This window comes from Mus musculus, chromosome 19 (assembly GCF_000001635.26).
Source record: "Mus musculus strain C57BL/6J chromosome 19, GRCm38.p6 C57BL/6J".
NCBI lineage: Eukaryota > Metazoa > Chordata > Mammalia > Rodentia > Muridae > Mus > Mus musculus.
The window spans coordinates 41795385-41820666 of record NC_000085.6 but is presented as its reverse complement, the minus strand read 5'-3'; the positions used below and the strand labels follow the sequence as shown (position 1 = coordinate 41820666).

General features: G+C 45.7%; 1 protein-coding gene and 1 long non-coding RNA gene across 3 annotated transcripts in view; both read left to right on the top strand.

Annotated features, from left to right (window-relative positions):
* The first annotated feature begins 1024 nt into the window (after window positions 1-1024).
* Gm41847 lies at window positions 1025-13483 on the top strand. The gene is made up of 3 exons (XR_877860.2): window positions 1025-1105; window positions 2638-2727; window positions 12640-13483. It is a non-coding gene; the product is annotated as a predicted gene, 41847 (long non-coding RNA).
* A 5099-nt stretch (window positions 13484-18582) lies between these two features.
* The window catches only part of Arhgap19 (Rho GTPase activating protein 19), a 35497-nt gene continuing 28797 nt past the window's right edge, over window positions 18583-25282 (top strand). For both annotated transcript variants that reach the window (NM_001163495.1, NM_027667.3), the window contains exon 1: window positions 18583-18695. In NM_001163495.1, the coding sequence (NP_001156967.1) occupies window positions 18640-18695 (56 nt within the window). In that variant the 5' untranslated portion in view covers window positions 18583-18639. The remainder of the gene's footprint in view (window positions 18696-25282) is intronic.

The following is a 25282-nucleotide window of genomic DNA, read 5'->3' as shown; positions in this document are numbered from 1 at the left end:
TATGTTATTCAAGAAGCAGCCACGAGGACACGGCTGTGATGGGCAGCATGTTTGGCTGGCACTGTTGAAGCTGTCCCGGGTATGCAGAGGGTCAGTGTTTGGTCTGGATGCCCCGGCTGGCTGGAAACACAGTTAGCATCTGCTTTGAAACTCCAGTTTCGTTAATGTAAATAGATAATGTTTAAAATAGGTAGCAACATGATTTAAAAGGCCAACTGAAGTATTTGTAGTCTCTCTCTCTCTCTCCCTCCTCTCTCTCTCTCTCTCTGTCCCCCCCCCCCCCCCGCCTTCTTTTTAAGACAGGGTTTCTCTGTGTAGCCCTGCCTGTCCTGGAACTCACTTTGAGACCAGGCTGGCCTCGAACTCAGAAACTCACCTGCCTCTGCCTCCCAAGTGCTGGGATTAAAGGTTTGTGCCACTACTGCCAGACCTGCCTGCCTCTTTCAAAGATATTTTATGAGCTTTGCTCACTCCTTGACTTATTTATTTTTGTGTTTATTTATTTGTGTTCTGCCGCTCTATGTCAGACAGGTAGCAGCCACAGTAGGGGCTGCTGTTAATCTTCAATAACCTCTTCTTGCTCTGAATTGTGGTCGCATCTGAGCTACAAGACCACATGCCTGCATCAGGGCTGCAGAGATGGCTACGTGGTTAAGAGCACTGGCTGCTTTTTCAAGGGACCGGGGTTCCTTAGTGTCCATGTGGTAGCTCACAAGTGTTTGTAACTTCAGTTCTAGGGGGTCCAATAACCATTTCTGGCTTCTGTGCCGTCCCCCACCCCCCAAGTGCTGCCGCATACACACAGTATTCATATACATAAAATAAAATCTTTCAAAACAAAAAAAATGTTAAAAGGAAAAAGACTTTATGTAACAATTCCTTTTGCAAACAGGTGTAGCCATGTGATTAGATTTCTAGACAATGAGACATAAGTAAAAGTATGAGTTGTCCCTTAGGGACATCTCCATCCCAGGAAATGGCCAGCCTTTCTCTTTTTCTTTTACCTTTCTGATTGTTTGACTTTCTTTTTACCTTTAAGACAGTGTCGCAGTAAATGGCTCGGGCTGGTGTTGAACTTCGCATCCTCCTGTCTTCCTCTCTCTGAGTAAGTGGAATTACTGGGTGCACCACCACACCCAGATTTCTTCCTACATTTTGTTGACTGGAATGGGGATGTGATAAGCTCTGGCAGTCAGGATGAACTCCGAGGCTCCGAGATGAAAGGTGATGAATGTAACGAAGTCTCAAAGCCACAAATAATGTGTACACTGACTTAGAAATCTCTTTATGTGAGAAAAAAAGCAACCTATCTTGCTTCAAGCCTACTAAGACCATTTAAAAGATAGTATCAGGGGACTCTGCAAGGTGGTTTGACATCACCTGCAAAGTGCCAGGATAGGAAACAGAAAATAATTGTCATTACCAAACACTGACTATTTTAGTACTTTTTTTAAAAAAATTTTAATTTGTTCATGTATTTTATGTGTATGAGTGCTCTGTCTTCATGCACACCAGAAGAGGCGATTAGATCCTGTTATAAATGGTTGTGAGCCACCATGTGGTTGCTGGGAATTGAACTCAGGCCCTCTGGAAGAGCAGCCAGTGCTCTTAACCACTGAACCATCTCTCCAGTCCTTTAGTACATTTCTTAAGATATAATTTACATGCTAGAAATTCCCCCACTTAAAGTCTGCAGTTCGGTGGCTGTGAGACGTTTACAGTTGTGCACCCATTTACCATAACCTAATTTTAGGACATTTGCATTTCCCCAAAAGGAAACTTTTTACCCACGTATCTACATTCAGTATTTATTCTTTTCCTGACACCCTGCCTGGACCATGCTTTGCCTTAGTGGTTTCCTTTAGTCTTCCAGTAACCTTTCAGTTTGGTACTGTTATCTCTTTCTTCCTTTTCTTTAAAATTAATTTTTTAAAGTTGTGAATTATGTGTATGGATGTGTGTCTGTGTGTGGGTTTATGAATAAGTGTAGATGTTTAAGGAGTCCCATTGGATCCTCTGGGGCTGGTCTTACAATCAAATTGTGAACTGCCCAGTGTGGGTGCTGGAAATCAAATCTCCTAGAAATGGAGTTATGGATGGTTGTAAACCATCCTATTATGGCTGGGAACCAAATCCAAGTCCTTTGCAAGAAGTATAAGTATTCTTAAAACCATGGAACCATCTTTCTAGTCCCCACACAAACTCCTAGTGCTAGAGCAACAATCCAGGCTCACGTTGTATTCTATTTTTATACTTATCTTATAAAATTTAAATTTATTTAGTGTACACGAGTATTTTACCCATTAGTATGCCTGTGTACCAAGTATGTGTCTGGTACCCATAGAGGCCAGAAGATAGGATCTTGGAACTGGGGTTATAGAAGGTTGTGAGCCACCATGTGGGTGTTAGGAATTGAATGTAAGTCCTCTGGAAGAGCAGTCAGTGCTCTTAACTGCAGAGCCATCTCTCCAGCCCCCGGTTTGCTTTTTTTAAGAGGTGAATTTTGCTGTGTTTCCCAGACTGGTCTTGAACTCCTATGCTCAAATGATCTTCCTGCCTTAGCTTTCTGAGTAGCAGGGATTCTGGGTATGGATCAATGCAGGTAGTTTACTAAAATGTTTATTTATTTTTTAACAGTCTTACATCATTCAGGCAGGCCTTGTGTGTGAAGATGACCTTGAACTCCTGATTTGTCTGCTTTACACTCACTGAGAGCAGGAATTACAGGTATGTGCCATCACACTCAGCTTAAACTCAGTTTGAACCAGTATCAAAGCTGGGCCTCCTCAAACTGCTACCCAGAGCCCAGATGCGGTAACCTGGGCTTGGAAGATGCCAAAAAGCTCACAGCTCACTCACTCCTTTTCCCCTTCTTCCTCCCCCACCTTCCCTCCCTCTTCCCCCTCTCCTCCTCTTCTCTCCTCTCCCTCTTCCCTCTCTCTTCTTTCCTTCTTTCTTCCGTGGAAATGCAGCCCAGAGTCTTAAACCCTGGGCAGAGCCCGTTGCCGCTGCCTCATTTTTATTCCCCAAGGCCCGATGGCGGTTTCCTCCGGTGCTCTGGCCAGCAGTCCTGCCCTATTTCTGTCCCATTGCCTATGCCCTTTGCATTTCCTTGGCCAGCCTTGTGCCATTTGTATCCGAGCCCAGACTCTTTCCTTTAATCCACTCTTGACAGATCGGTTCAAGCTGCCCAGGCCTGCTCAAGTTACCGAAGGCTCCCATGCAGGGCAGGTTCAGGCTCTTGCTGGAGCCCTCTTAGCCCCTCCACACGGTATCCATAGCTTTATCTTATCTAATACCCCCACAGAATCTCTTTGCTCTGGTCATCTTGGGCCCATGCCAGCTTCCAAACGTGGTTCACATGTTCCTGTCCCTCTGTGCATGGTTTCGCTCCTTGTGTTGAAAATGCCTTCGTCCAGTCTCCAGAGAATGAAATCCTACCCATTCCAACTACAAATTCTCCATGAAGCTGGCTCTGCTCTTGCCAACAACCAATCATTTCCCGGATCTCTGCTCCCCGCCTTGGCCCCTTCCCCCCACTCAACTTACTTCTCTGGGCTCACTTTGTTTGCCTAGTGACTAGGGCTTGGCTAGTCTGTAGGATCCTTCAGTTCAGGGGTAGCCTTGTGATTGGTTCAGCTTGAGTCAATGGCTTCATTCCTACCCAGAACACGTGGATTGAGGCTATAGGAGTGGAGACCCCTAAAAAGATGCTGGGTGCAAACAGAAGCAGGTCTAGTATGGGGGATGGGACGTGCTTTTTCCATAAGTAAAAACATTGTTTCATTTTGCTAACTTTTTTTTCTTTCATTGCTGGAGATCCACCCCAGACTTTCATGAACGCTTGGCTTTCGCTTTTGAGCTCCATGGCTAACCCTTAAGTCCTTTGATTTAATTCACTTGTTAATCAAATAAATGGCTAAGTAAGCCGAACAAACTTGGCCTTTAACCTAGGGAGATTCTGCCATCAGACAGACAATCATATAAACAGACCTAGAAGTGCAGCAAATGTAAAATGAACCCTGGCACTCGAGGACGGAGTCTCCAGAGACTGTTCCTATTTCCTGGTGCGAAGGAAGGACTGTGTGTAATTACTGGGACTGGGACAGGGACAAGGTGTTCACTTCATAATTAGGATGCTCCTTTGAACTCCGGAGGAGGGACTTTAGAACTTAATTTGCCCTGAAGTGTAAAGGAGTGGGTAAGGCCACTCTCTCCTTTACCACTTTGAAAGAAGATAACCCCCATGAATGGGGATATGTAAGTCTGGGGCACTGGAGGACAATCTCCCAGTGCATGGGGGTAAAGCAGGATGGGGTGTTAGTGCCCTGCTTTCCCTCTCTTCCTTTTAAAAAGTGTGTGTTTGTGTGTGTGTGTGTGTGTCTTAGTTAAGGTTTCTATTCCTGCACAAAACATCACGACCAAGAAGCAAGTTGGGGCCGGGCGTGGTGGCACACGCCTTTAATCCCAGCACTTGGGAGGCAGAGGCAGGTGGATTTCTGAGTTCGAGGCCAGCCTGGTCTACAGAGTGAGTTCCAGGACAGCCAGGGATACACAGAGAAACCCTGTCTCGAAAAACAAAACAAAACAAAACAAAACAAAACAAAACAAAACAAAACAAAAAAGCAAGTTGGGTAGGAAAGGGTTTATTCAGCTTATACTTTCCACATTGTTGTTCATCACCAAAGGAAGTCAGGACTGGAACTCAAGCAGGGCAGGAAGCAGGAGCTGATGCAGAGGCCATGGAGGGATGTTACTTACTGGCTTGCTTCCCCTGGCTTGCTCAGCTTGCTTTCTTGTAGAATCCAAGACTACCAGCCCAGAGATGGTGCCACCCACAAGGGACCCTTTCCCTTGATCATTAATTGAGAAAATGCTTTACAGCTGGATCTCATGGAGGCATTTCCTCAAGGGAGACTCCTTTCTCTGTGATAACTTCAGCCTGTGTCAAGTTGACACATAAAACCAGCCAGTACAGCTGACCCCTTGTCAACTTGACACACAAACACATCACTATTAAGCCTCAATCCTGACTTTCTTATTCATCCCCAAGGTCTAAATAACTTTAAAAGTCCCACAGTCTTTAAAATTCTTACATATTAAAAAGTTCGATCCCTTTAAAATATCCAATCTCTTTTACAATTCCAAGTCTTTTTATAACTCAAAGTCTCTGTGGGCTTAACTAAAATACTTCCTTCCTTCAAGAGGGAAAAATATCAGGGCACAGTCACAATCAAACTCCAACCGTCCAATTTCTGGAATCCACTCACGATCTTCTGGACTCCTCCAAGGGCTTGGGTCACGTCTCAAGCTCTGCCCTTTGTAGGACACAGCTTGTCTTCTAGGCTTCAGTTGCTTGTACTCCACTGCTGCTGCTGTTCTTGGTGGTCATCTCATGGTACTGGCATCTTCAAAACACTGCAACTAGGCTTCACTAATATCCTCTCATAGGCTCTCTTCTTTGCCTGCTTGCCTTGAGGGACTGAGCAACTGCTAGATCCTTGGACTTCCATTCACAGCTGCTGCTGACCATTGTTGGGGAGTTGGACTACAGACCGTAAATCATCAACAAATTCCCTTACTCTATAGAGACTACCCATATGTTCTGTGACTCTAGAGAACCCTGACTAATACAGTGTGCATGGTGTGTGTGTATGTCTGTATGTGTGTGCATGCATGCATGCATAGTGTGTGTGTGTGTGTATGTGTGTGTGTATGTGTATGCTAGCTTGCAAAGATAGAGCAATAAATAAGTCAGGCATGTTTTTAAAAAAGATATATTTATTTATGTACTTTATGCAGATGGGTACTTTATCTGCATGTACATCTGCATACCAGAAGACAGCATCTGACAGTTGTGAGCTACCATGTGTGTTAGCAATTGGGCATCTTCACCCCCTGCCCCAAAGAACCAGGGACAGCAGGATAAGACATCACTAGCTGCCAAAGTTAGACACATTCTTACTGTTGACAGGAGTCACATACCCTCCTCCTCTCGCCCAGCATAAGCATTGTATGCCCTTTTAAAAGGCCAGTCTCTCCTCTATTCCCTCTCTTCTTCATTTGCCCAGGGGCCCAGAGGCTCCTCTGTATACCCCACAATAAACCTCCCATGTGAGATCTGTCTCATGGTGTATCTTTATGGTGTCCATTGCTTAGATCATAACAATGTGGGTACTGGGAATTGAACTTAGACCCTTCAGAAGAACAGTGAGTGCTCTTAACCACTGAGCCATCTCTCCTGCCCCTCACCTTGTTTTTTGAAAGGGTTTTTTGTTGACCCTGAAGGTCACCATTACAGCTAAGCTGGCTAGCCAACAAGCTCCCAAAATCTGCCTTTCTTTGTCCTGTCCCTTAACACTGGGGATGTGGCTCTGCTGGGGATTTAAGTGCAGATTCTCTTTCTTTTGTGGCAAGCACTCTTACCCACTGAGCCACCTCCTTTCCCTTTTCTTTCTTTCTTTGATATTAGAGGATTAAACCCAAGTCCTCCCTCCATTGCTAGGCAAAGGTTGAGTGAGAATGGCCTCCCTTGGCTCATATGTTTGAATATTTGGTTCCCAGTTGGTGGAACTGTTTAGGAAGGATTAGTAGGTGTGGCCTTGTTGGAGGAGGTGCGTTACTGGAGGTGGGCTTTGAGATCTCAAAAGCCCTCACCAGGCCTAGCCTTCCTGTCTGTCTGTCTGTCTGTCTGTCTTCCTGCAGTTTATGGATCAGATGGTGTGTTCTCAGCAGCTATTGCTCCAACACTATAGCCCTGCCTGCCTGCTGCCATGCTCCCTCTGATGATGACTGTAAATTCTCAACCCCTGAAACTGTAGGCAAACCCTCCAAATCAAATGCTTCCTTTTATAAGTTGCCTTGGTCATGGTGTCTCTAAACAGAACAGTAGTAACTAAGACACTCTAGCACTGCCGGGCAGTGGTGGTGCACGCCTTTAATCCTAGCACTTGGGAGGCAGAGGCAGGTGGGTTTCTGAGTTCGAGGCCAGCCTGGTCTACAGAGTGAGTTCTAGGACAGTCAGGGCTGCACAGAGTAACCCTGTCTTGAAAAACCAAAAGCTACTCTATCACTGGGTTTTCTCCGTCACTGTTCATTGCATGATAAGACACTGAGCTGAGCAAAGGACTTAAAGGGGGAGGGCTGGATTTTGGCTCTTAGTCCCAAGGACCAAAATTCACAATTGTCAAACTCTGTTGCTTCTGGGACTAGGGTGGAGCAGACAGAGAGTAGATGGTAGAGAAAGGTGGTAGATAGGAAATGGGAAGGGAGGGGAAGGACAGGGTTAGGGGAGGGGAGATAGGTCCAGGGGCAAGATATACCTTTCAAAGGCACACCTCCAGTGACTTCACCACAGCCCAGTCCATCCCTGAACCTGGAGTGTGTGTTGCTACAATGGAAATCACCAGTATCAAGTAGGGCCTCCTGACAGCTTTTGATGGGAGACCCAAGGGTCTAGTCTGTGTGTGGGCTTTTGCAGCCACGGAAAGGTGCTGTGTTATTAGCTTGTTTGTTTGGTTGTGTTTTTGTCAGAACCTTAGCTGAGAGAATGTCTCCGTTATATCAAGTCTCTGGGGCATTTTCTTGATTAATGATTGATGTGGGAGGACCCAGCCATCGTGGGTGAAGCCACCACTGGATAGGTGTTCTGGGAGATAAAAGAAAGGTAGCTAGACTTGAACAGGAGGAGCAAGGCAATAAGCAGAGTTTCTCCATGGTTTCTGCTTCAGGTCCTGCACTGGATTCTCTTAATGGACGGTGACCACGGACATGTAAGCCGAATAAAGTCTTTCATCCCCAAGTTGCTTTTGGCGATGGTCTTTATCATAGCAATAGAAAGAGATCTAGGACAGTGCCCATCACCCCATGGTCCCTCAGACCTGGCCGCTGTGCCAGGCCTGGCTGCTTGGCAGAGCTCTGGTTTGTAGAACTTAGCTTGTATCTCTTCTGTGGCAGCCCTAATGGCATGGTGCCCCAGCTTGGGGTCAGTGTGCGAGCTTTCTGGAGCAAGGGGCAAGGCTTGCTCAGCTCCCAGTTCCAAGCCTGAGCTTAGTCCTGGGAGGTATGGAGTCCGTCTAGACGTCATTTCTGTTGGCCTTTGCCTAGGACCCGGCTGTTCCCAGCCGTGGTAAGAAAATGTCCCCTGACAGGACATCCTGCTGATCCTGCCCTGGTTTTGGCCATTTTTTTTTTATTTGTAAAGGATTGCCTCTTTCTTTTTCTGACTCGTCATGTCTGGTCTGTAAGACACACAAATGAATGAGATAACCACGATGCTTTCTACATGTAAAACAACATTTCATTGCTTTTTGTTTTTTGGTTTTTCGAGACAGAGTTTCTCTGTATAGCCCTGGCAGTCCTGGAACTCACTTTGTAAACTAGGCTGGCCTCGAACTCAGAAATCCGCCTGCCTCTGCCTCCCAAATTCTGGGATTAAAGGCGTGTGTCACCGCTGCCTGGCTAAGGAACATATTTTTTTTTTAAAGATTTATTTATTTATTATATGTAAGTACACTGTAGCTGTCTTCAGACATTCCAGAAGAGGGAGTCAGATCTTGTTACAGATGGCTGTGAGCCACCATGTGGTTGTTGGGATTTGAACTCTGGACCTTCGGAAGAACAGTCGGGTGCTCTTACCCACTGAGCCATCTCACCAGCCCCAGGAACATATTTTTATGTGTTTTGTTATTTTGAGCCCAGTGGAAAAGTTATAATCATAGGACTTGGAAAGTAGAGGCCAGCTTTGGCCACGTAAACTTTGGAAGTTTGGGCTTAATCTGAGCTGCACAAGATCCTGAAAACAAAACAGAATAAGAGAAAAGCAACAAAACCTTGGTGGGCAGGGAGGTGGTGGCACACGCCTTTATCCCAGCACTTGGGAAGCAGAGGCAGGTGGATCTCTGAGTTTGAGGCTAGCCTGGTCTACAAAGTGAGTTCCAAGACATCCAAGTCTACACAGTGAAACCCTGTCTTGAAAACAAAACCAACCAACCAATCAAACAAACAAACAAACAAACAAAGCCATTGATGAGTACTCAACCCAGCCCATTGACAGGCCCAGTACTGGGGCAAGGTTCAGATATACTGCATATATGATGCCTTTATGCTCTGACCAAGCAGTCCTGATATAAGTAGAGGAACAAGAAGAGCAGAAATGCAAGACAAAGTTGAGCAATAAAGATAGTGGTACAAATTTGTAATTCCAACACCCAACTCACTGAGGTAGGAGGATTGTGAGTTCTAAGCCAGCCTGAGGTATACAGGAGACCATGTTTCAAAACAAAACAGAGCCTGCACAGTAGAAGATTTAAAGATAGGAAGACTTGTTGGGGCTGTAAGTGGTTGCCTTTGAAGGTGAAAACAGGCAGAATCACGGACAGCTCCCCGTTAACTCAATCCTTCTACTTCCTTCCGGTCTCCCCGCTATTGAGGCTGAGGCTAGAAACATGAAGAGACCCAGAACACCACTTTTGCCTGAAGAATAGTCTGAGGGGGAGGCAGATGGACCAGCAGAGACATTCTGGCAGACTCAATGCCAGGCCCCGGCAGGCCCCTCCCCAACAGGCTGGGCTTCCCCTCTCCACATTTTTGTACTCCTAGGGATCTTCTTTGATATTTAGTGATGCACAGTTCTGGGCATATGGTGCTATGTGTGGTGTGTGTGTGTGTGTGTAGGAGTGCATGTGTGCACACATGTATGCATGTTGTCTGTGTGGGCATGCATGTGTGAGTGCATACATGTGTTTAAGTAGGAGAGCATGCATGGGTGTATGAAAGTGTGTGTGTGTGTGTGTGAATGCACGTGTATGAGTGAGTGCATGAGTGTGTGTGTCTGTATGTGTGCATGTGTGTAAGTGTGGACGTATGCATGTGTGGGTATTTCCGAGTGTGTATGTGAATGCACATATTCATGTGTTTGAGAGTGAGTGTGTGTGTGTGTGTGTGTGTGTGTGTGTATGTGTGTGTGTGTGTGTGTGTGTGTGTAGGCCAAAGGGCAGCTTCAGGTGTCTTTCCTCGAATCATCCATCTTGTTTTATGAAAAAGGATCTCCCAATGGTTTGGAGTTCACTAATAAGGCTAGACTGTCTGGTCAGCAAATCCCAGGAGTCCTTCAGTCTCTCTCCCCGGTGCTGGGATGACAGGCAGTCTGCCTCTTCCTGTGGCATTCTTTGACATGGGTTCTGAAGCCCTCATGCTTGCATTTTATTACCTGAGCCATTTCTCCCCCCACTGCGTGTGACTTTTAAGTATTCATTCTGTCTTTCTATATAGTAAACTCATTGAGGGCCGGGGACATGAGTGGCCTTTTGTTCAGCTCAGATGACCAAAAGCACTCAGCTGTGATATTTACTTTGAATCAGAAATCAAGGGAGTGGAACAGTTGACTTTAAGGAGAAACTCACTTCTCTCCAGGGTAACAGGTTTAGTTGTAGTTGTAGTAGTTGTGGTGTAATGCATGGTCCTCCCCACAGGGCATGAGATGTGCTCTCTTGGAAGGCAGGCTAGCATTCTCAATATTCTTTGTGTCATTTCAAACACTGATCTAGTCTCACCATGTGCTAGACACAGCGAGCGTCGCTAAGCAGCTTTTCAGGGTCATCGTGTTTAATCTTGGAAACAGTCCTGTGAGAATCTCTATCAGTTTTATTTTACAGAAGAGAAGATGGGATCTGAAACCCAACTAACTCCTCCAGGGCCACAGAGCTGGAAGTGATGAGGCTGGGGCATGAACCTGAGTTTACTGACTCCAGAGCCTATGTTGCTTGTTTTTCCGAGACAGTGTTTCTGTGTAGCCCTAGCTGTCCTAGAACTTGCTCAGTAGACCAGGCTGGCTTTGAACTCAGAGAACCACCTGTCTCTGCCTCCCAGGTGCTGGGATCAACAGTGTGCGCCATCACACCTGTTGCGAACCCACACATCTAACTACCATGTACATTTCCCTCAGGGTCACAGTGGTGTACCAAAAATGTTCATCAAGCAAGTGAATCAGAAATGGTGGACTGGAGAGTTGGCTCAGAAGTTTAAAGCATTTATTGCTCTTGAAGAGAACCCCAGAACCCCCATAGTGGCTTACTAACTCCCTAACTCCAGTAAAGGGGATCTGTGGTCCTCGTCTGACCTCCTAGAGTACCAAACATGCACATGGTACAGGCAAAACACGCAGACACATTAAACACATCTAAAAATAATTTAAAAGAACATGTTCCTACTTTGGGTTACTGGCAGAAATTAAAGCTTCATGTTTCCCATGTGTATAGATTGTGGTTCACACACTCTAGAGTTTCATCTGAGGGTCAGTGGACAATCTCATCAAGAGGTTAACTGTGCAGCTCAGAGGTAGAACACTTATTTAGTGTATTTAAGCCCAGTTTGAGTCCCAGCACACTGAGAAGATGATATCACTGATACATGATTTTAATTTTCTTTCATATATATTCTCAATAAAGATGATTTGTTAGGCAAACAGATTTTACTTGGACACATTTATCAAACTTAAAGCTCGTGTGTGTGTGTGTGTGTGTGTGTGTGTGTGTGTGTTCATTTGTTTGACTGTGGGCACACATATATAGCAGTAGGCTTACAGAGGTCAGAGGACAGCCTTGAATCTTGGTCCTTATCTGTCGGGCAGGGGGTGTGGGGGAATAAAGGGAGTGGGAGAGAACCCGAGTCCCGCCACAGTTCAGGTGCTCTGGGCAGGTGGACACGGAGGACTGCTGCAAGCTGTCCACATGGCCCCAATGGGTGTCTGGCTGTGGGAAGCCACGGACCCTAGCCCTGGGGGAAGGGGGAGGGTTGAACAAGGAGCATTCCGAGGTCTCTGGGTCTCATGGAGGCCAGAAATAACAGGTTCTCAGTCTTGGGCATCCCAGATGCCGCTGGACACTGCGGAAAAGCTGAAAACAAAGTGGAGGTCCCCAGGGGGCGTCTCGGTCAGCCCTGGAGCCGAAGGGAAACAAGAGCAAGGAGAGAGGGAGAGCTGGGTGGTTCCCAGGCAGCTGAGAGTTCTTGGTCCGGTCAGTGGCTGGAGCACAGGAAGATCTGGCATGAGGTTAGACGCGGCTCTTTAGGGGAAAACCTATTGCATCGTTCAAGCACAGTGGGCCTTGATGAACAGAGTCAGTCTATGGTTTTAGAGTTTTATTGTAGAAAGACAGAGAGAAAGAGAGCAGGTAAAAGAAATAGAGAGGCTTGCCATGGTCACATGGAGAGAAGGGGGGAGGGAAGAGGAAAAGGAGAGCAAGAGATGAGAGGAAGAAAGGTGAGAGCTTAAGAGAGAGAGGAGGGGCCAAGCAGCCCCTTTTGTAGTGGGTTGGGCTATCTTGCCCGGCTCTTTTTCCTTTTTATAAAGGAGAAGTGTCATTGGAATAACGGTCTCCTAGGTTGGCAACAGTTTGATACTGACCCAAGACCTGATTAGTAGTGATCTTTGCAACGCTACTCATCTGCTACTTTAGAAATTGGATGAGGCAGGATGCCAAAAGAAGTAAGACTCCCATAGCTCGTACGGGGCCAAGGAGGGGAAGAAGCCAAGCTACCAAGGGGTTAGAGTACTATGGGGTAGAGGTGTTGGTAGCATAGCATGTCCAGAGATCCCCACCCTGGGAGCTTTCTAAGCATTTGTATATCTTGTTCTACCAGTCCAGATTCATATGGAAGCAACATTTCCTCTTCAAGCAAAACACAAGTCCCTCCATGTTCAGCAGTCAGTAAGTCCAGGGCCCTCCAATTTTGGAGAACAACTCCCGCTAAGGAGGTTATCCAGTGTTGAAGGCTGTGTAAAGTGACCGTTTCCTGGTTTAGCTCATCCTGGAAGTCATTGGCCAGATGTGTTTGGACAAAGGCTGCTCCAGCGGTTCCTGTTGAACCCAGTGAGTCCAACGAGCAGACCGATGAAGATCTCTCTCCTCTTTCGGCTTCCTCCCATCTGCAAGGCGAGTTCTTCAGGTTCAGAGAGATAAACCTGGGGAACAATTATCATGGTGGTGCAGGAGCCTTGAAAAGGGGGGGGGGGGCTAATACAGGAAGCCTTAGCACCAGAGGAGAGTGGGAAGGTTAACATATATTGATTTGGTGGTAGTGATGTCACGGGTACACGTACGATGGGGTTTCAAGGAGGGTCCTAGAGTAGTTGGAGGAGTTGCTTATATTTGTTCAAATGTTTTTTTGTGTTCCTTCATGGCAACTTTGTGACAGAATGATAGGGAAGATAGTAGATGTAGCCTCTACCCATTTGTGCTACAAGAAATCTATCTTGGAATGTTCACAGCAAGGTGAAGATCCCCCAAAAAACGATTATATAGGTAGTGTTTTTTTGTTTTTTGTTTTTATTTGAGACAGGGTCTATGTAGCCTTTGATGTCCTGGGATTCACAACATACACTGGGCAGTCTCAAGCTTATGGGAATCCACTTGTTTTTGCCTTCCAAGCACTGAGATTAAAAGTATGAATTAGCTGGGTGGTGGTGGTGCACGCCTTTAATCCCAGCACTTGGGAGGCAGAGGCAGGCAGATTTCTGAGTTTGAGACCAGCCTGGTCTACAAAGTGAGTTCCAGGACAGATTACCACAGCCAGGCAAGTTTAGATGGATTTTTGTTTTTGTAAATTATGTATTTTTTTTCATTTCTTATGGTTGTGTACCACATACGTGCAGTGCCAGATTGGGGGCATAGGGTTCCCTGGAGCTGGATAGTTGTACGTCACCATGTGGGTGCTAGGAACTGAATCTCCAGCACCAAAGATCGGAGTTCTTTATAAAGACTATGAGGGGTGGGGTTGTGTGCTGGATAGTTTTGTCAGCTTGACACAAGCTAGAGTTATCTGAAAGGAGGGTCCTCTATTAGAGGGAAATACATCCGTATGATCCAGCTGTAAAAGGCATTTTCTTAATTAGTGATTGGTGGGGGAGGGCCCAGCCCCTTGTGGGTGGTGCCATTCCTAGGCTGGTAGCCCTGGGTTCTATAAGAAAGCAGGCTGGGCAAGCCATGGAGACAAAGCCAGTAAGCAACACCCCTCCATGGCCTCTGCATCAGCCTCTGCCTTAGGTTCCTGTCTTGGTTGAGTTCCCATCCTGATGTCCTTTGATGATGAACTGTGATGTGGAAGCACAAGCTGAATAAACCCTTTCTTCTCTAAATCGCTTTGGTTAAAGTGTTTTATGGAAGCTGTAGTAACTCTACTAAGACAGGTTGGTTTTTTAAAAAATATTTTATTCCCTTCTTCTTTAACAAAGTATTTTTCATTCTTTGTCAATTTCATCCATCTTATGTGCTATGATCATGCCCCCCCCTTTCTTACCTCCTCATTCCCCTCCCACCCTTGCTGAACCCCTCTTTCCGACAAGCCTTCCAATGTCCATCTCTCTCTTGGTGGCCTGTACTAGTTACTTTCCTATTGCTGCAATAAAACACCAACCCCAAAGCAACTTATAGTATGTTTCCGCTTATATTCCAGAGGGTTAGAGTCCCTGATGGCAGACAGAGGCATGGTACCGGGAGCAGGAAGTTGAGGGCTGATGTCTTACTCCACAAGCGTAAAACTGAGTGAACTTTAAATGGTGCAAGTCCTTGAATTCTGAAAGCCCACACTGACACTCTTTCTCCAGCACCGCCTAACCCTCCCAAACAGTGCCATCTAGTGGTGGTGGAGTGTTTAAATGCTCAAGACTATGGAGGATATCTCATCCAAACCACCACATCCACTGTCCCCACCCCCTCCACCTTCAGACAGGGATTCTCTGTGTATCCCTGGCTGTCCTGGAACTCACTCTGTAGATCAGGCTAAACTCAGAAATCTACCTGCCTCTGCCTCCTGAGTGTTGGGATTAAAGGTGTATGCCACTACCTCTCAGCAACACTCACACACTGATTTTAATCAGGGTCCAAACCCTGAAGTAAGGCAGAATTTATTGAGAGACTGAGCTGTGTGGGCAGAGCTTCCTGAAAGAAAGGACCCGATCCAGACATGGTGGCCCATGTCTGCAATCCGAACACTTAGGAGACTGAGGCAGGAGGACCATGAATTTGAGGCTAGCAGGAGTTACACAGAGAATTCAAGGCCTGCTGTCACAGAGTGAGACCCTGGGTCCAAAATAGACACACCAAATCAAGTCCCAAATACACACACACACACACACACACACACACAGAGAGAGAGAGAGAGAGAGAGAGAGAGAGAGAGAGAGAGAGAGAGAGAGATTGAGACCAAGCAAGAGTGAGTAAATGAGATTAATCTCAACTTAGATGAAATCATCAGATGGAATGACAGAAAAATTCCTAGAAAAATCCAGTATAAAGAAATACAGAGGGCTGGAGAGATGACTCAGCAGGTAAGAGCACTGACTGCTCTTCTGAAGGTCCTGAGTTCAAATCCCAGCAACCACATGATGGCTCACAACCACTTGTAATGAGCTCTGATGCTCTCTTTTGGTGTGTCTGAAGACAGCTATAGCGTACATATGTATAATAAATAAGTAAATAAGTAAGTAAATAAATCAATAAATCTTTGAGTCAGAGCAAGCAGGGACTGAGCGAGGGGGGCAGAAAGGAGCGAGCAGAGGTCCTAAAAATTCAGTTGCCAACAACCACATGAAGGCTCACAACCATCTGTACAGCTACAGTGTACTCACAGACATAAAATAAATAAATCTTAACAAAAAAAGAAATACAGAAAACAATTTCCCATGACCTCTCATGTAGGCTGCCTTAGTACTAGTACTTGCCTTTGAGGACAAGAGCATTCTGGCTACTTCTACCATGGAAGATTAATGCTTAGTTAGGCACAAAGCCATGCAAATTTCCATTCCAAGATTTACACCGTTGTGTACAGTGAGTGCAGTTGTTCCTGGGTGCCTATGACTGATGCCTCAAGGACACCCAGACCCCTGATACTCAAGTCCCTCGTATAGGATGAACTCATGTGTGCACACTTATTGTATGCTTAGCTTGACACAAGTTAGAGTCATTAAGGAGGAGGGAGCCTCAACTAAGAAAATGCCTTCATAGGATCTGGCTATGGGCAGGCCTGTAAGGCATTTTCTTAGTTAGTGATTGATGTGGAAGGGACTAGGCTATTATGGGTTGTGCCACCCCTAGGCTGGTGGTCCTGGATTCTGTAAGAAAGCAGGCTGAGCAAGCCGTGGAGAGCAAGCCAGTAAGCAGCACCCCTCCATGGCCTCTGCATCAGCTTGTAACTCCAGGTTTCTCCTCTGTTTGAGTTCCTGTCCTGAAATCCTTCAATGATGAACTGTGATGTGGAACTGTAAGCCCAATAAACTGTAAACCAAAAAATCAACCCCAGGATGCATGATGTTTTATCACAGCAATAATAACCAGAAATAAGACATAGTTTTTTGCTTAAAACCTACTCATTCCTTCTATACACTTTAAGTCATGCCTAGGTTATAACAGCTAATGCTACATAAATAGCTTTTAAAATGCATTGTTTAGGGAATAACAAGAAAAAGGTCTGTATGCATTCCATATAGACCTTCCCAACTTCTCCCCTGAAAGTTTTAGTTATGATGTTGGTTTAAGACATGGGACCAGGGGCTGGAGAGATGGCTCAGTGGTTAAGAGCATTGACTGCTCTTCCAGAGGTCTTGAGTTCAATTCCCAGCAACCACATGGTGGCTCACAGCCATCTGTAATAGGGTCAGATGCCCTCTTCTGGGGTCAAGGATATACTCATACACAAAAACAAACAAACAAACAAATCTTTAAAACAAACAAACAAACAAGGACTTGGGACCAGCTCTTCTTGGCTGACATTCCCTGCCTCACCTCAGTCTTGTGTTTCAGAGAGTAACTTATTTTATTAGTGTGCATGTGTGTAGGCCTATTCATGAGTATACGCATGAATGTGAGTACATGTGTGGAAGCCAGAGCACAATCTCATGATTCATTCTTCAGATACCTTCAGTATGTGTTATAGTTCTGAAGGGAAAGGCTTCCCCATTACCTTTGGGGATGGAAATGGGGTGGGGGTTAGGGGTGGAGGGGTTAGGGTGGGGGAGGGTTGTTTCCCCCAATGCAAGTGTAACACCATCTCTGCTCCAGCAGGGGGAGATGTCCCCAGTGAAAGTGTTATAGCTCTGCTCAGAGATACTCTGGCAGTCCTGAGCCAAGGAATACCACAAAGTCCCACCCAGCATACAACCAACCTCACACAGGAAACTTACTGCAAGGGGAAACCCGCGGAGGGTGGCGGCCTCTGCTGGGGTGAAAAGCGGCAGAAGCTCAGCGGGTTTTGTATAGGGTTTCTTGGTGGGGCGGGACAGGCGATGAAGACAGAGCTTTCCAGGGTGTCCAGGGAGGGAGTGGTGGGATTTTTGTGGCCTGATTTTGGGGCAATTCTAGGGGTTGGTGGGAATTTTGTGCTCAGGGATTGGTGGGATTCTGTTTCTTGGCCCTGATTTTGAGCTTGGGGTCAAGATAGGGTCAAGGTTGCCTGGTCTGGGGGTCAAGTCAGGGTCACAATGTTCTTTCCCTTCACTTTTTACTCTCTACCATCTATATTTTTTGCTTTTAGAAAAGATTTTATGTGTCTCTGTGCATCTGTGCGCATGTGCCCCGGAGGCCAGCTCTGGAGGCTATAGGAAGGCAATCAGTCCTTTGGAACTGGACTCACTGTCTGGCCCTTGTGAACCTTTCAATGCAGGGAATCAAACTCTAGTCTTCAGGAAAAGCAGCAAGTGTTCTTAGAACCACGGAACCATCTCTAGCTGCCCCTTATTGTTAATTGTGAATTTCATATATCAATACCATGTTTTTTTTTTTTTTTTTTTTTTTTCCACCTGCCTCTGCCTCCCAAGTGCTGGGATTAAAGGTATACGCCACCACTGCCTGGCTTAGTCACATTTTCTTGTTGGCCTGAAGTCACCCAAGGAGGCTTGTTTGGATGACCCAAAATTTGCCTCTCTATTCTAGCCAGTGCTTTTGGTGTCTTTATACTGACTTTCCCCCTCCCCCAAATATGTACCCTGAAGATCAGCCCCTGCATACATACACACACACATACATACATTCATACATAAATACATACATACATACACACATACATATATACACACACAAGAGTTTACTTAGGGTAGCTTACAGGAACGTATGCAATTTACCACTGATTATATACCATTGAAGAAAATGCCTTTTCTTCCCTTTTACTAAGCCTATGGATCTTGGGGGTGGGGTGAATGGGGGTTTAAGTGAGTGAGGGGTGATGAGCCCTTTTCCCTAGCAACCGTTAACTGCCTACCGAACTGGGGGATGGGCAGGGCCTCAAGAACCTTTTCTCTTCAAGTGACTTTAAAAACCGACAGTTTTGTAACTCAGAGATTTACCTAGCGGGGAGGGGAGCGCAGCCAGGAATTTGTGACTTGATCCGCGGAACTACATGGGTTAATCAAAACGAGAAACTACATCTCCCGGTAGGCCTCGGGCAGGTGTTTCTCCTGCCCTTTCGTTGGTTCTGTGCTACCAATGACAGTTAGATATTTGAATAGACCAATAGTAGCATGGAACGGTTCTTATTTAGGCGGGGCCATAGGTTCGTCCAATCGTACAGGACTTAGAAAACCATCCTAGCCAATCTAAGGGCTAAGGGGCGGTGCCTGAGGCGGGGCTGCAGACCAAGCTGCCGCGGAAGATGGCGGCTGAGGCGCCGAGTGGAGGGGAGGCGCCGGTCTGCGACTCTGGCCGGAGGTGAGCCAAGTTTTCCGTCCTGCTGCCTAGGAGACGGGACTGTGGGCTAGCGATGTCGCCGCCCTGCCCTTGAGTCACCGTGGTCCACAGGCCCGGGCTTTGTTCCTCTCTCCCGTGGTGTCTACGCCGACGCGCCTGCGGGGGCTGAGGCGGGTCTTTGCGGTCCGTGCTTCCCGCTGCGCTGCTCTCCGCGAGTCCCACGGCCGTGTGTGGAGCCCTCCCGACGCTCTGGCTGCAGACCCCCGGGCCACGGTCATGGTGTCTGCCCTGGCGCCGAGCGTTTTGAGTGGCAACTGAAGCCCAGAGCGGTTTAGAGAATCCCACAACGCCCCGGGAGCTTTAAATGTCCTTCGTGACAGCCTCTGCGCTTTACTCAGAGCCGCGACTTGAGTGATGGTTAAAAGGGATTTTTGTCCCCTAAGCTGGCTGACCTTTCTCGGCTTCAGCCTTCTTCTGTAAATAAACATAACGATACTTATTTCAGAACCTGGACGGGATGACACAACCTATTTAAAGCGCATAGCACCCATCCTGGCAAACACTTCAAAATACGATAGATTTTTATGTTTCCTTGAAATTGTGATCTCATTTCTTCTTTCTGGAACGAGTACTGTCCCTGTCATAAAGTCGAGCCTTTCTTAACCGATTACAAACAAATATTTGGAGTCTGACACACTCCAATAGAATGAGATTACTTACATTGTCAGAGAGTATGATCAATGCTATGCTTTGGTACGGAGTTAGTACAGAACAGAAGAACCAAGAATTTTGGGAAACCGAGTTTGTGAGCCTGATTTTTCCTGAGCCCTGATGGGCTTGTGTGGGTATTGTTACTGTTTTGTATGGAGGAGTTTTCCACTCTTTGACCTTTTATTTCTCCCGGGAACTGTGCCCGTGGGTTGATAAATGTCATTAGATTATCTCTCCTCCGACTCGAAAATCCTGAATTGTAATGAAAATGAGGACAAATGAAATACTGTTCTACAGCAAGAGGACTTAGAATTCTTCCTTGAGGCTGCTGTCAACTGAATGTAAAATTTGAAACTGTTAACTATCTGACCAACACAGTTTTCTCTGAATCTGAAACCCTCTATTGTCGTTACTGAGACAGGTTCTTGCTAAGTACCTCGGCTGGACTGGAACTCCCAGTCTCGTTTCAGCTACCCGTGTACTTGTCAATTGCATATTGCAGGGGATTAGTCTGGGGGTTCTTGTGAGGCTTATTTATTTATTTATTTATTTTTGAAACAGAGTCTCTCATGTAATCCAGGGAACCCCAATCTTGAGCTTCCGAACCTCCTTCCTCTGCCTCCCAAGTGCTGGAATTACAGGCATATGCCACCAAGCCCTGTCTTATGTGCTGCTAGGCAAGCCCCCTACTGACTGAGCTGCATCCCCAGCCCCATTTAATCAATGGGACTAACACTTTTTAAATCTGTCATTTATCGTGCTTGTGTATGCCTGTGCACACACACTTAGGTACCACAGTGCATGCACAGGAGAGCAGAAAGCAGCTCACGGTTCTCTTCTTCCACCGAGTGGATTTGAGGATCATGCTTGGGTTGTAGGCTTTGCAGGGAGTGCCGTTACTCACGGAGGCATCTCACTGCCAAGGTGTGTAGCCCAGCACTTACAGATATGCTGCATAACTCTGTCTTTGGCCTCTCATACACGTCCTGAGGAGACAGTCGCTCTCTGAGAACATCTTCTGTGGGCTCCATGTCTTGCAGCAGTGGGCACAGAAATGACTGTAGATTCAGTACTGGGCAGTAATGTAGATAATTGATATCTCTGGGTACTGAAAGGGTTTGCTCTAGGAAGAAAAGCCTAGGGAAAGGAGAGAGACAAGGCGGGATGACGGCTGTCTGTTAGACCCCGGAGATGCTGAGGACCGGTTGGCAGGATTCCTTATGTTGAGCCTTGGTAGTCCTGCCTTGAGTTGGGATCTGCCCTGCACTGAGTTTTCTTCCCTGCCGTGATATGGAGAAGTTGAGCACCATGCTTACTGAGCAGCTCATCAAGAACAGATACAGACATAATGCCTCTTTTCATCTGTGTGCCTTTTTCAAATAATGATGACTTAGTAACCTGCTTAGTAAATACTAACTCACACATTTGAATTTGTAAAGTGCTGTTCTTTTAAAACTTTAAAAATATCTACGAATAAAATTATATCTGTATGTTCTAGGATTTGGAGATTTAGAAAAGAGACAAGTTGATATAGGGGGTTCTTTTATTAACTGAAGTCCCCAAATGTGATTTTGCTAATTCCATTTAATTTAGAAGAGACTGGAATTAAAACCTTATTTTTGGAGTGTAGTTTGCTGTTTGATTATTAGGGGCTGTTAAAAGAAAATTGTCATATTTTTTCTTTTTATGGAACTGATATTTCATTAATATTTGTAAAGTAGTTGCTACTGTATATCAAAGTTTCAGGCACTCTGAGTATGTTTCTGAGCTCTCTATTTTCCTTGTCCTTTTTATTTCCTCTTTTTAACTTATTTGGTAGAGAGTAGGTTAATACCAAATCGCCTGTTTGGTAGTTTTCACGTATGAGAAAACTGATAGATACAAGCCATTATAGAGCACAGGTAAAGGGCTGCCTCCCAGCATCTATGATGGCACCAATAACTGAGCTTATCTGTGTGCTTCCACCCTGTGCCCATGCTTCTCCTGTGCTTATTGCCCCACTACCTTTGTCTGTTGTGGTGCCTGGGAGGCATGTATTGCTGAACTATAGCACCATATTATCACCATCCTTTTTTTGTTTTTTGTTTTGTTCTTAAGTCAAGATAGTATAACTAGATGTGGTGGTGAACACCTATAAGCATAGCACTAGTGAGGTAGAAGCAGGGGAGTCAGGAGTTCAAAGGTCAGCCACATCTTATGTGTAGTACTTGATGCCAGCCTGGGCTACACGAGACCTGCCTCAAAAAACATAACCAAAATCAAAATCCACCATCGTGGACAATGACTATATGTTATATATCTTTTTCTATATAAAGATTCTATGCTAACAATAATAAAAGTTTAAAGAATTGAAGATCAGATATGAGCACAGACCTGTACATCTCAGCCCTCGGGTTATTGAGGATGGTGACTTTAAGATCAACCTGGGCTACAGTAGTGAGACCTGTCTCAAAAGACAAAACAGAGAGGCTGGGTGGTAGTGGCACACTCCCTTAATCCCAGCTCTTGGGAGGCAGAGGTAGGTGAGTCTCTGAGTTTGAGGTCAGCCAGGTCTCCAGAGTGAGATCCAGGACAGCCAGGGCTACACAGAGAAACCCTGTCTCGAAACAAAACAAAAACAAACAAAAGTCCCCCAAACTAATATATTTTCAATAAGATCCTCTAGAGCAAAAGCATTGTCTTATTCTTGGACCGTATTCATCATTTTGGACTTGGAACACACAGATGTAGTGTAGAATTGCTTCCAGTACTAATTACCAGGGATCCTTGCCATTTAAAGTCTATAGAAAATAATCTTCTGAGACTTCGACTCTATTTATTTGAGGAGTGAGAGAGACCTTATTAGTGAGATATTCTATAGAACATTCTCAAATAGGGAATTTTGATGTTACTCTTTTTTTTTTTTTTTTTTCCGAGACAGGGTTTTTCAGTATAGCCCTGGCTGTCCTGGAACTCACTTTGTAGACCAAGCTGGCCTCGAACTCAGAAATCCACCTGCCCCTGCCTCTCAAGTGCTGGGATTTAAGGCCACCACCACCCGGTTTGATGTTACTTTAAAAAATTATTTTTATATGTGTGTGTATGTCTGCGTGTACCACATACATGCAACTGCCCATATAGGCCAGAGATGGTGTCAGGTCCCCTGGAGCTGGAGTTACAGGTGGTTTTAAGCTGCTTGGTGTGTGTATTGAGAAGTACTCCTGGTCCTCTGGGAGCTCAGCCAGCATCTTAATGACTGAGCTGTCTCACCAGCCCCTGATGTTACTTTTTTTAAAAGTTTTTTTGAGACAGCGTTTCTCTGTGTAGGTCTGGCTATCCTGAAACTCACTCTGTAGACCAGGCTGGCCTTGAACTCCACCAGCCTCTGCCTCCCAAGTCCTGGGATTAAAGGCGCATGCCTCCACCACCCGGCCTTCCGCCATGTTTAAAAGAACAACAACATCCCTTACTCCCGTTATTGTGTGGTTGTGTCGTGGCACACTTTGGAGGTCAGCAGAAAGCTTGCAAGAGTGGGTTCTCTTTTCAGCATAGGTCCTAGGAGCCACAGGTCTCAGGCTTGGCAGGAAGTGCTTTCCCCACTGAGCCATTTCACAAGCCCAGTGGTGTTAACTTTTCTACTGCAATTAGCTTCCTTCTCATTGTTTGGAGGAAGGAGATTGTTGGAGGAGTCAACCACAAGAGCAATGGCAATTCTTTTGACACTCAAAAGGATTAACATTCCCAATAAGCCATTTAAGTGGCGTCCTGGACCCTCTGAGAAGTGTAGCTCGGTGTCTTGGTTGAGAACATTACATTGTCATTCTGGAGAACACAGTTTCCCTTTAGATTCCAGTGTGTGGGGTAAGGAGGTAAGATTAGCCCAGGCAGCTTTCTTTTTTTTTTCTTTTTTTCCGCTTTGGCCCAAAGATTTATTTATTATTATATGTAAGTACATTGTAGCTGTCTTCAGGCACACTAGGAGAGAGGGCGTCATCTCTCATTACAGATGTTTGTGAGCCATCATGTGGTTGCTGGGATTTGAACTCAGGACCTTCAGAAAAAGCAGTCAGTGCTCTTAACCACTGAGCCACCTCTCCAGCCCACCAAGGCTTCTTTCACCTGTGGTTTGTCAGTTCATGTCCAGTTGTTCTTGTGGCTTCAGTTGGCTTCAGTTGAGGTCAGATACAGCGGCTGCATACATTTTGGAGGTTTTGGCGTGTGGGAGCTAAGATCACATTACAGAACCTCGGCAGGACAGTGCCACTTAAGCGCCGACTGTAAGGTTTGAATGTCCAAGATCGTCTAAGGAAGTGGGTACTGTGCTGTAAGACCATGTGGTGCTGCTTAGTGCTCGGACTGCTTGCTGTAGCTATGAAGCCTGTAAGCCCGGCCGGCACATGGCCCCTTCATTTTGTATTCTCTACGTACAGCTTTCATGATCCCACTTAAGACTTGCTATGGAGAGTGCAGGAAGAGGGAGAATGTATTCGTTTTATTTGATACTTTATTCCTTTTCTAATTTGCCCCTAATAAAGGGATGAACTGAACACTGAGTTTCAGAGCCTCTTAGGGTTGAAAAACACAGCAAGAGAGTGAATACTTCTCATAGGGTGGTAAGTCAGGTTTAGACAACTTTAAATATAGCTCATATTTTGAGAAAAGCTGCCAAGGTTGTGGTTCTTGGAGAAGAAATCAAGTTAAGCAATTCACCAGGGAGGAAACATTTAGTTTTGTGGGTTTCTAGTTTGGATAGAGTCAGCCAAAAGAGCCATCTGCAGGCTGCTGGGCTTGCTCCCTGGAGCTGTGCGGGTTCACGGCTTCGGTGCCCTCAGAAGCACTTGCATTTCATTTTTCCTTAATTGATTTTTCAAAGGTGGATCCTGTGTCCAGCCTGTTCTGCAAGCATATCACTTTACATGCAGAGTACCAGCTAGTGGTAGAGAAATCACTGTAGACTGCAGCCAGGTTGTAAAATGACTCTGGCCTCAGCCATTCTTGGAGATAAATGCTTATCTAGTTACCTACACACCTAATTACTCATTTTCCTATTTCTTCCTTCTGACATACCTGCCCCCCTCCCTTTTTTGGTACAGAACAAAGGGCTCTGAGTGTACCAGGCAAACACTCTACCATGTGCCAATTCTTAGCCCTAAATTTGTGTCTGTGTATGTATGTGTATGTATATGTGTGCATGCACGTGTGCATGTTTGTAGAGGGGGCAGAGATCAACCTTGGGTAGTTGCTTCTCAGAAGTTAGCCACTCTGTTTTTGAGACAGGATCTCTCACTAAGACCAAATTGTGTGATAACTACCAATATAATCTATTAACAAAAGCTTGTGTTGTTTTGGAGCCTCTGGCGTCTCTCTGACCAGTGGAAATTATCCCACACCTGGCACTGGAATTTCCATTTTCCAACCTGAGCTGGACTAGAAAAATGTTTCACCAGTTAAGAATGCCTACTGCTTTTGCTGAGGACTCTGGTTTGGTTTCTAGTAGCCATGTCAGGTGGTACACAACCACCTATAATGTAAGTTCCAGGCATCTCCTGTGGGTACCTGCATGCACTTGGAGTACAAACTCACACAGGTACACACGTATACACATTTAAAAAAAAAAAAAAACTGGGCGTGATGGCCCACACTTTTAATCCCAGCACTTGGGAGACAGAGGCAGGCGAATTTCTGAGTTCGAGGCCAGCCTGGTCTACAGAGTGAGTTCCAGGACAGCCAGGGCTACAAAGAGAAACCCTGTCTCGAACCCCCCCCCCCCAAAAAAAAAAAAAAGAACTAAAACAAATATGGCTTCTGGAAACTGGAGCTGGAATGTATTTTTTGCTCTTTTTCTTTTCTTTTCTTTTTTTTTTTTTTTTTTTTGCTTTTTCAAGACAGGATTTCCTCTGTGCAGTCCTGACTGTCCT